Genomic DNA, 11,558 nt, shown 5'->3' on the forward strand with positions numbered 1-11,558 from the left:
GGTGGTCAAGGCCAGGTTGGACGGGGCTTGGAGCAACCTGGGCTGGGGGGAGGTGGCCCTGCCCAGGGCAGGGGATTTTGGACTTGATGACCTTTAAGGTCCCTTCCAACCCAAATTATTCTATGATTCTATGAAGGCTCTCCCCCACGGTTTGTGCAGGGCGTTGGACCACTGGTGGGCAGGACACAGGGATCCCCCATTGCTACACTCCTGAAAGGCAGATGGCTTTTGGCTTTCTGTGGGTGGCCCCAGAGGAGGGGCACGCAGCTGCCCCCACCCAGGCTGGCGGGGCAGAGAGAGCAGAGGGGACGCACACACCCCCCCACTGCCCCACAGACCCCCGGGGATCGCTGCGGGGACTGGCTCTGCTGCCGAAGGGTTAACAGAACAAGCTTTATATAAAAATATTAGTCACGTTTAAAAAAACACCAACATGTCCAGATGGCTCGAGGCGCTGCGAGGACCCTCCCTTGTAAATCCCTGGCAGCGCACCCGCTACCAAATCCCCTGCCAAATCCTGCCAGGCCCCGGCCGCCCTGCCGGCAGGGAGGGAGGCTGCGCTCCCCCTCCAGCCCCGCACGGGGGACCCTCGTCCGGCTGCGCACGTGCATCCTCCCAACCTCCAGCCGCTCCACCTGCCTCCATCGCCCGGTGCCACGCGGCCAGCATGGCACGACCCGCACCACGCCACCACCCGCCCGCGGTGGCCCGCACACCATGCCAGGCCCCGGCCGCCCTGCCGGCAGGGAGGGAGGCTGCGCTCCCCCTCCAGCCCCGCACGGGGGACCCTCGTCCGGCTGCGCACGTGCATCCTCCCAACCTCCAGCCGCTCCACCTGCCTCCATCGCCCGGTGCCACGCGGCCAGCATGGCACGACCCGCACCACGCCACCACCCGCCCGCGGTGGCCCGCACACCAGCGTCACTTACGCTCTCTTCGGGTAAATGTTTCCAGTTCTTTTGCAATCGTAGATGGTGAAATTGGCCCGGATAATGTTTTTGCTGTTGACCCGGAGAGCAGTTTCGACGACCACGTGGTCTGCGAGAATCAAGCCAAAGAATATTGGGTTGCAAGAGCCTCTCGCTTGCGCTCACGCTTAGAAGACAAGACAGACCCTTGGGAAAACAAGGGCTAAATCTGATTTGTTTTCTCTAGGGCTTCCTCCGAGCTGCATTTCAGAGCTTGGACCATTCATCTTTCACCCTCTGACTTTCAGCTCTTCCCTCTTAAATCAACGCTTTACATCACCCTCCCCAGAAAAGAACATTGCGACTTTCAGCAGAAAATTCCAGCGTGTTGTGCAAGTGTTAATTAGCAGAGTTAATTATTGTCTTCGCTTACAGTTGGTGCTAAATGATACTTTAAAAAAAATGTGGTAATTAAAACATGTTAGTTATCATGTTTTAAAACCCCGCTCACTTTCCCCATGACAACAAACCCACAGAGAAGAGTGGAAATCCCTTTTTTGGCTACTTAACATGCTATACTAACTCCCCCTCCCCCAGAATTGCTTAATTTTTTTTTTTCTTTGCAATTTTGCCATATAAGCACCAGGGACAAGAGACAATGCCTCTTTCAGAATATGTACAATAAATCAGCGCATTGGATTCCAGAAATTCATTTGGACATTGCCATAACCAACAATACAGAACAGTTAATGATCTCCCATTCTTTGCATAGCTAGGGAGAAAAACAATGCAGCTTTATAAACTTGCATATGAAAAGTGGGATTTTCAAAAGGACTGCCTAATTCTTCTACTGAAGTCAGCCATCTTCAATAGGGCATTCACTCCAGGCTTGAAAGATGAAGATTTAACAAGCACCCAAGTCTGGAATGAAGCATCGACCTTCTCAGAAGGAGCTATAAAACGGAGCTGTCTCCACCGCTAAGCGACCAGTCTCAGCCCTGGTCAGCTCAGCCGTCAAGGCTCGGTTGACTTCAACCAGCACTGCAGGTGCTCATCACCTCCAGAATGCAGCTCCACGGAGCCTCAAGGAGGGCATCCTGCTTGGTACCACCTGAAAACAGGGGGACACCAGAAGACCTCAGTCTGGCTTTTAACTGCATGAACGGGATTCAGAGTTTCTGAGCTGCCTTTAGGTACACACTTGCTCTTCTTTCAGAACTTCTCCTGAAAGGTAGCGCATGTTTGGGAGGTAAATTAAACAAAAGCAATTGAAAAGATCAATATAAGTAGCAACATTATTCCCCCAGGGCTAAAACATTATTTTTTAGTACTTACTAAATCTAATCCAGAAGCTCAAACCAGATAAATCTTAACAAAATAAGTACATGAACTGGCTTTTAAAATCTGACGTTTAAAACAAAAATTGATAGATTTGAAATACTGTCAAATTCATGTTAAGATGGCAGAAACTCCCACGCTTTAAAGTCATACGCCCTATAAAACACAAGCAGCTTGGGTCTTTTTTCCCTGTATGCATTATCTGCACACACAGTTGGAAAAAGAAAAAAAAAAGCCTCTGAAAATTATGTCCACAAAAGTGGTTAGAATGAACTGAGCTTGTTTTCCTCTACATACCTTGGTCATCTGGAAACGTTGGATATTTCTCGCGTGGAAGTAAACTGCAATAAATAAATTGGTTTACATAATCTCCAGCAACTCTGGCTACCGTGTGGATATTATTTCCATAGTCACATGAAATATTTGTTCCATTCAGGTTTGGGATAGTCCCATTTATTTGTATTATCAGGACCTATATTTGGACAAAAAAAATAATCAGTTGTTATGACAGAAAATCATATTTACGATTTGTCAATGTTTTACAAGCTTCTCATAGGCTAGCAATGCCAAAATAGCTGTTTCCTTTCATTTTATGCACTTTGAGCTCCCAAAAGCCATCCACACACAGAGCCTCGCTTCGGCAGCACGAGCTGTGTCACCAACAACTCCGGCAGCTGTAGCTGGCGCGATAGCGGCCGGCAGGGAAACCCAGCCCCGGGCTCCCTGGGAGCGCGCCGGGAGGACGCAGAGGCTGTGCCCTCTCAGCTGCCCCGGCTGTCCTCGCCCCGCGCCGCCCGCACACCCCCATCCCGCAGCCTCCTGGGCTGGAGGAGGAGGAGGAGGAGGAGGAGGAAGAGCAGAATAAAATCAACCCCTGTTTCTGAGTGTCCAAACCTCCCAGCTTGCACCCGTCCGTACCAGGGAGAGATGCTGGGGCTGTCGAGCTGGCTGGACCCCGCTGGGAGGGCTGCGGGCGGCCGAGCGCCTGCGTCCCCCGGCACACAGGGGCCGAGCAGGTGGGCTGCAGGGGCTTCTTTCTGCCAACAGCCTCCGAGGGGGAGGGACAGGAGGTTTTGCAGAAAGGGAATGCTTTTGAGGAGGGTGACTCAGGAAAACGCACGCCCATGTGCTGGGCTGGCTTCCCCTGCCATCAGCGGGGGCACTCCCCAGGGACCCCCAGCCCACTGCTCCTGCGCGGCAGGAGCAGAGCCGGACCGCAGCCAGGGTCCCGCGGGACCCCTCTCCCCAGCTCCAGGCTCAGCCACAACCGCTGCCGGTTACGAGCGATTTCCCCATCTTAGGGCTGGTCGAGAACTTTGGCACAGAGTTTTCTGACATTGGGAGAGGGTTTGTCTTTAAACGAAAAACATTTTGCTGAAAACATTTAAAATATCACTAAAATACTGTTAAAAATAGCAACAACACAAAACCAGAAAATGAGTTGATTTAGCTGTCTGTAGCTGACCATATTTTGAAATTTTGCAAATCTCTCCAGCATGTTTAGTGTAGCGGTGTTTGAAGTCCCATTTACCGACAGGCTCAGCAGCCCCCGTCCTGCCGGCTTCCAGCGTGCTGAGGCACAGGAGGTCACCCCCAGGCCCTCTTGGGGACCTTGGTCCAACTCGGTAGCATAGAACAGAGCTCAGCATCCCCACGACCCACACCAGAGCCATGTGGAGCTGTGGTACAACGCTAGAGGAGCGTGGGTATTCAGCAGCCCTGAGAGCAGGTAACGACTCTACGGGACACTGCACATGATTAATTTGGTATTCACATCAAACACACCGGGTTCTCTTTGTCGATATTAATCTCGGGCTCCAAGATGGTCATGGAAGGGCACTGCTGCACTCCTTCGCTTGCACTCGCCCAGAAGTTGGCCCCTGTGAAGTTCATGCACTCGCGCTGCAGAGAACACCTGCAATGAACAGGGGAACAGTTTGTGGCTGATTATTTTTAAAGCGGGTGATAAAAATGTCGGTTTCCTTGTGAGGGAAGATCCTGAGAAAATCCTGTGCCTACATCTTTTTCCTCCATCCATGCAGCTAAGCCTAAAGCTTTGCTGCTATATTTAAAGTGTCTGGTTGCCACGATAAGAGTGCGTACTCCCACCTCCGTACGCATCAACGGAGCACCAGGATTCAGGGTAAGCGAGAGCAGGCTAGGCTGAACCAGGAACCGAGGAGGAGAAGGTGACATTTTGTCCAACTTCTTCAATTTGTAAATGCAGAGTCTAATTTTGTACATCCCTTTTTGAGTGCTGATTGTCTCCTACTCACAAACAATAATTGCGAGGGCAAAAGATGGTCTTTAACAGGGTGTTGGCTCTCTCAGTCCCATGGTTGGATGCCTGCAAGACATTCTTTGCACTGGCAGCCAACGGCAGCATAACAATGCCGCTACAGTGAAATCCTGGCTCTGAAGAGTACCCAACCGTTTCAGACCAGATGCAATTGATTTTAGAAGCACGTATTTCATAAGGAATGGACAAAGACTAATGGTAGCGTGACTGTGTGGAAACATACAAGGCACCAGAAGTCCTTGCCCAGGCTTGAAGGCCAAAGGACGCGCCGAAGCGCACCAGGACACAGCCAGTCCTACCTGGTCTCCATGGTGCACCACCCGCAATAGGCGTCAGCAGCGGCCAGGCACTCTGTGCACGTCGAGTACTGGTTGCAGGCAGCCACCTTCACCCGCGTCATCTGCACGACAACAGCACAACTGCTTCCAAATGTTCTACACCACCACAGAAACACTCAACCTGACCGGGATGCTCCGGCGCAGCCATGCGTCGCTAGTGACGAGACACCAGAGCTTTGGGCTGCTCTACCCATTAGCCTGGACATCATCCTTCCAAACCAGACGATGAGGAGCAGACCCTGGCACCGCCACCCTCCGCCCCACACCGCTCAGGGGCGGGTGCTCGGTGTACGACCAGCCCGCACAGGGACCAGCACAGTCAGCTGCCCCGTGCCCTCAGCAGAGCCCGTCCCAGCCCAGGGCACGCGTGCCCCAGCACAGGGGAGGATGCCCGAGGGACGGGGCTTGCTGCTGCCCCAGCGGCAGCACTGAGCTGAGCTGCTCCTTTTCAGCTGGCGCCTTGGCAATAGCTGTGTGATGGTCAGGCTACGGAGAGCCACGCCACACCTTCCTGATGCGTCAGATGGAGATGGTTTCACAGCTCGTCCCTCCCTGTGAAAAGCTCTCACTCAGTCCTGCAGAAAGCGCCTTTCTAGACAGAGTTGAATGCTGTCTGCCTGTTTACAAAATGACCAGAAAGCAAAATCCCACAGGAAACCTTAATTTGTAAAGAAATCGAAGTACCTCTGGGGACTTGCTCAGCAGGAGCAGTTGGAGGGAAAGCATGTGTGGGTTTCTGCTTTTTCCTCCCTCAATTTCTAAACATTTGGGAAAGGAAACCAAGTGGTTTGGTACAGCAGGGACCGAGAATGAGAGGTGCTGAAAGCCCTGAGCTCCCACCAGGCGAGCGCATCCTCGGCCTGACCCCGCTTGACCCGCAGCACTTTGCTGCTCCCCAGCCCTGCGGTGCTCAGCACCCCCGCAGCCCCATCAAGCTCCCACAGAGCTTCCCAGGGTGCTAATTCCACCAAAGAAACATTAACTTGTCTGGTTTACTGGAAAAGAAACAGAGGAGAGCATCCCAAGTGCTGCACTGGGTGTTTGATCGAGCCCGAACAGGATGCACGGCACAGCGCAGGAGCTGAGCTGAGACAGGCTGAAACATCGGCTAAAGAGACATCCCGGGGGGGTTCTGTGAAATGATAATGACCAATCTGCAGGGAGTTAGGGCTTGGAAAATATAAATGCAACATATAACATTTGTGGCTGTGCATCTGTTTTGACAGATTAAAATGTAATTCAGGACAAACCACCAGCGCCTGGAGCGCTCAGCTCTTGTCTTCCTCCTCTGCTCACTTGATGGAGATGAGACCGTCTGTTTCTACCTGCTGCGGCGTTCCTGGTCTCCGCAGAGAGCCCTCCTCCCATGCAGCCCTCCTGCTGGGCAGGCTGAGCAGAAACCTCCCCTAAGCATCATTTCTGACAGGCAGACTTTTTGTCTGTAGGACCTCCTAAAAGCCTCCTTGAAGACTGTGTACCGTAATTTTCAGGTTTCTACACAGGAAAAATCTGTGCTTATTTCTGCACTCCTGTAAGTGGGATCGGTTTTGACATCTTTCACTCTTTACCTTGCCACCACAAAGACGAGAAAGCCTGACAAGCTGCTCTGCTCAGCGTGACCCCCACCCCATGCAGGAGAACGGACAGGCACAGGCACTCCTCCAAAAGCCCTCTGACACCTCAGCCAAGGCTCTGACCTTCTCGGCTCTGGCCATTAATGTTAAACCAAGTTTTATTGTCCATTCCTGATCCCCGCTTAGTGCTGAACAGTAAATCAAGTGCATGACGCTCAAAGGCTATTTGGCTGAAGACTAAAGATCTCACCTGGTAAGAGGTCATCAGATAGAGGTAGGTGGAATCAGAAGGGTCGAACTGCATGATGGGGTGGACAGGCTCTCCGTAAGCCACCGAAATGGATCTCCTGCTAATAACCTTCATGGTACTGTCCAGATTTATCTGTAGCGTGAGAAGAAGCCACTCATTGAGACCATTTTTCAAACACTATGGGGAGAACATTATTTTTCCTCAGTTATAAACAAGAGTCAAAGCGGTATCTAACAGTGTTCCACATTTTCAAGCGCTGTAAATCTCCACACACTTCGCAAGCTGCACACACAGAGCTTTACGGAAGGCCAGTGCTGTGCCACAGGGAAGGCACTGAGTGGTCCAGAAAGCCCGGGCCATGGCCAGGAGCCCCGCTCGATGACGACCAGCCCTCACAGCCCTCGGTCGCTCCCATCACGAGGCTGCCTGCAAAACTTCTCGTCGAAGGCTCTGCCCAGTGCACGGCCGTTTGCAGCCGGCCAGAGCCGTGTTCCTCTCGCTTCACCCTAATGTAAGTGGCACCAGCCTTCAGCCCTCATTACATACATATGTGCATTTCTGTTACAAAGAACACCGCATTTCCAAAGCTTAATGAAAACCAGTGGAGACCAGCAACGGGGCTGTACAACATGGCATCCCCTGCTCCCTGCATATCTGAAAAATAAGTGTTGTCACCCCTGGCCAAAAGAAGCTTTTATCCCTGCTAGCTCCAGAAGACCGTGGCAGCTGCCGCAAGAGAGCCGAATCCTACCTTGCCTCATGAATCACCAGCTGAAGCGCTGGCAGTGATGGAAGAGGCTGCAAAGCATCAGCCTGCCTTTCAGATCCCAGAATGTCTTGGCATTTGACTTGAAAACTCAGCAAATTAAATGTGGCATTGCTGAGAGGAAATAACAATAGGGCTACACAATTTCGCGTGACAGTCACTTTTCAGCTTAAAACAGAAAGGGAGCGAGGAAAATTCCTACCTCCTTCCTAGCAAGGGAAGGCAATCATTGTAAGGACCAAGCGTGCCTCTGCTCTCTAAAGTCTGGATTAATTAATTAACATAGGATTAATTAATTCTTACACTAGAGCAGCACCGACATGTCCTAGTAAGATAGCACAAGCTCAAAGCAGAGGGCTTCCCTCTGCTCAGAACCATATGCAAGCACTGCAAGCTGCTGTGCAGAACAAGAAGGGAACTGTCATTATCCCCATTAGAAGCTGGCTATCCACAAGCTAAATAATTTGCCCGGGATCACCCAAGATGCCCATGCACCGAGTCCCGATGCCCTCCACTTTAGCTGTGTGACCATCCCCTCTCCCTTCTTGCTGAGCTTTGCTCCACACTCGGCTGTTTCTCGGCGCCTGTCCCAAGGTGCCTCTGCCTCCCGCTCCTTTGCCCCGCGCTCTCACTGCGCAGGCACCTTCCCTGCACCCCCGGGAGAGCCACGGCAGCGCGGCAGAGACCACCAGCGCTCTTGCAGGAGCAGGGCTGGGGTGAGCTGGAGGACACGTGCTGGACTGGCAAGAGCCGAGTGGGCTGTGCTCTGGGTAACCCCACCACAGCACCTCCTCCACAGACCCCCAGACCCGGACACGTGGGGACCCGCCGTAACAGACCCTTCCCACTCCCGTCTCCTCCGAGGGCACTGCACCACTGCGCCTTGCCCTGGCCACCGCTTCCCCAGCGCTGTTCTTCCTTTAATGACTGCTGGACGTGGCACTGATAATGGCCCTTACGAAATGCCCGTCTGCGGCCTATCTGATTAATTCCCCATACATACCCCTGGCAGCCATAATTGCTGCTGGCGGGAGCTGGTCGAGCGCTATTTCTGCCCCTTTGCTGTCTTTTCTCAGGCAGCAAATCTGAATGATAACTCACGCAACGTATCTTGTATCCCGTGCCAAATAGCAAGGAGCCCCGAAGGTAAAAGGGCTTCTGGTTATGCAGCTGTGTTGCAGAATTAGATTAGAGCTATCTGAGCAAATTATCCCAGCAAAGGGTAGCCAGGAGCCTCTCCCTAATGGAGGCTCAGCCGATAAGGCTGCTTTCTCAGAGATGATAATGGAAGCAGAGCTGTTAATACTGTGTGAACACGGGCTGCGCTGCGTGTGGCATGTGCCTCTCCAGCCCCGTGCACCTGGATGGGGTGCCAGTTTCCTCCCACCCCCACGAATTACCTGTCCCTGCGGGCAAAAATCAAAGCAGTGAGTTTCTTTGTGATCGTTCCCGCATTTCTGCCAGGAGCACTTGGATGCAAGGGAAGAGATTGGATCAGTTTTCTTCTCTCCAAGCATTTTGATCCAATATTCCACATTATGCAGCACCAACCCCAGGCTGAGACAAAGCAGGTATCAGCCATGTCTCTGCTCCAGGGCTTTTTTCCCCCTCTCATGGACTTTCGATGCTGAGAGTACACCAAAGTGTTGCGACTGGCTGGAATCAAAACTTTCTTTGGCAAACTTCAAGCGCTAAAGTTACTAAAACCTTGGCCCTGCATCTCGGCTCTGGAGCCAGGGTACTGCATTGCCCTACGCTGCCTTTGGCACGTTATCTAAAACAGATACTCCGCATGGATTCACACCTGCTTTGGACTCAGCTGAGATGAAGCATCTCTCGGTGACTCCCTTGTCTACATGGAGCCTTCAAAAGCCATCAGCTCAGAGGAAGAATTTATTAGAAGAGCTGTTAATAATTAAATGCTGCACAATAACATTTCCAGCATAGGGTTCATCAAGAACACCCCGCTCGCATGGCAGCCTTGAACAGTAATTAACGGCCACCAGTCACCAGGCAGCATACATCACTGTACAGATTACGGCAGCATCCAATTACTTCTTCGTTGCCAAACGAAGGCAGGTGCTCAGACAAACTTGACAACAGACGCTGTCCTCTGTGCAAAGCAGAGGCGCGGGAAGGGGAAGCCCGACCGTCCCCCGTCCCCCAGCCCTGCCGTCCCCGTGCCAGGGCTGCCGGGCTCCACTTGCCTTCAGGAGTCCCCCGCTGGCGGTGCCCAGGAACACCACGGTGTAGTTGTTGATGTTGGCCACCGCCACTGCCGTCCGGCCGCTGTAGGTGAAGACGGGGGTCGCTGTGACGGGGTTCACAATGGCCAGCGGGTGCTGAAGGTGCGCTGCTCCACAGTCCAGCTGCTCCGGCTGCAGCTGCGGAGAGACACACATGTCAACGGGCTGCGGCAAACCCCAGCGTGTCCCCGCACCGTCACCGCCCCGGGGCTCAGGGCGGACAAACTGCTGATGGCCCCACTGTGCCCGGGGAGAGCTCCTCACTACCGCGTCGTGGAATGGGAAAATGTAACGGGTTAATACAGGAGCGGAGAGCTGTAAAAAGCCTCCTTTGTGCTTGCCAGATCTACCCCCCGAGACAAACGCAGACTGGGCTTTGCTGGAGATGAACTGCCGGAGGAGCTCTGCCCTTGACCATGCTATGGGGCAGCACCGGCATCGCTGCCGGAGCCGTCCGGGTGCTGCGCACCCCGGGAGGGTGTCCTCCAGCCAAACACCCATTTACTGCCACAGCATCCTCACCTCAACACAAAAGTCTGGTGCGACAGTAAAAGGGGACAAGGGGGCTCCTTGCACCCCTCTCCCACCAAAGCAGTCTGAGGTCTCCTCTCCAGCGCAGCGCTGGAAGCCCCTCGCCGGCGGGGGCTGCACCGCAGAGGAGGTCTATCAGCCCACCAAGGATGAGCCCTCCGCAGCGACCGCCTGCCCTGGCAGAGGGGTGGTCCCAGGCCCCCCGGCACGGCGACGGGTCCCAGCACTCGGGAACACACGGAGCCGTGCTTAGCCGGGGCAGCTGCAAGCCCACAGACGTCTCCAGCTCCTTCCCTCTCAAACAAAAGGTGAGGCAAAAAGTTTCTCTGATGAAAGAACTCAAAATATTATTTCCCTGCAAGAAAGTGAGGAAGTGACTGAGAACAGAGCCAAAGGAGCGGGGCGAAGCTTGCTGGCGACTCTCAGGACTGTAAATCCTGGCTCTGATCTTGCTGCTACTGCAGTCAACAGCAAAATTTCCACTGGTCTTCCACTGGGATGGCATGGGATGGAGGAGCCACTGTCTCAGAGGAAGCACCACACTGCAGGACATGGAGGGAAGTGCAGCGGCTGCAAAACTCTGCCCAGAAACGCTGGAGCCACCGACCCCGTCCAGCCTCAGCCCACAGCCGCTGAGGGGAACACGTACAGCTGCGCACAGGACCACAAGATGTCCTTTCTTCGCCTCTGGTTTCTGCTTTCAAGCTGTTCCTCAGCGCTCTGGGGGAGGGTGAACTGCCTTTGCGACAGAAAAGTTCACCTCAAGACAGCAGGAGCGCAGGTGCCGCAGCTCCGGTGGGCGCCCGGCCCCGGCACCAACCGCGGCGGTGAGCGGCACTGCCAGCGCTGGCCCCAGCGGATGAGCCGCCCCCACCAGGGCTGGCACCGGGGACATGAGGCCGGTATCGAGGCTCCCGTGCCGATTTGCCACCGGGTGCCAAGGGGCGACGGCAGAGGATAATTGTTAAGGACTCCTCATGTGAGGCCTGTCTGTGAGCACTCGGCTCATTTAGCCCAAAGCAAGACAACAGACTTTGCCATCCTGTGCTAAATTAATTAGCGCAGTTGCTGCATGACAGCAGCATTTGAAAACGGGAATGATGCCTCATATTCCTCCTGCCCTGCTGAGATGCACCCAAGATTTATGACCACTCTCACCCTGAATCCTCTGAGACTCTCCTTATAATTTCTGCTCAGGCAACGTGGATGGATTCAACAACGTCTGAACATCACAACAGTCTCGCTGCCGACAATTTACCTGCTGTCACTCCTGCAGCAGCTTTTATGAAGTGCTGTGGGTGCAGCGAA

At 53.6% G+C, this 11,558-nt stretch overlaps 1 protein-coding gene across 1 annotated transcript in view; it reads right to left on the minus strand.

The window, feature by feature from the left end:
- PLXND1 (plexin D1) overlaps nt 1-9,875 on the minus strand; it is a 62,688-nt gene extending 52,813 nt beyond the window's left edge. Inside the window, exons 1-6 of the mRNA XM_009882894.1 lie at nt 9,681-9,875; nt 6,708-6,839; nt 4,845-4,945; nt 4,032-4,161; nt 2,544-2,718; nt 930-1,038 (exon numbers count right to left, since the gene is read on the minus strand). Of these exons, the coding sequence (XP_009881196.1) occupies nt 930-1,038; nt 2,544-2,718; nt 4,032-4,161; nt 4,845-4,945; nt 6,708-6,839; nt 9,681-9,875 (842 nt within the window). The remainder of the gene's footprint in view (nt 1-929; nt 1,039-2,543; nt 2,719-4,031; nt 4,162-4,844; nt 4,946-6,707; nt 6,840-9,680) is intronic.
- Between the last annotated feature and the right edge of the window lie 1,683 nt (nt 9,876-11,558).

This window comes from Charadrius vociferus, unplaced genomic scaffold (assembly GCF_000708025.1).
Source record: "Charadrius vociferus isolate BGI_N301 unplaced genomic scaffold, ASM70802v2 scaffold433, whole genome shotgun sequence".
Classification (NCBI taxonomy): Eukaryota; Metazoa; Chordata; class Aves; order Charadriiformes; family Charadriidae; genus Charadrius; species Charadrius vociferus.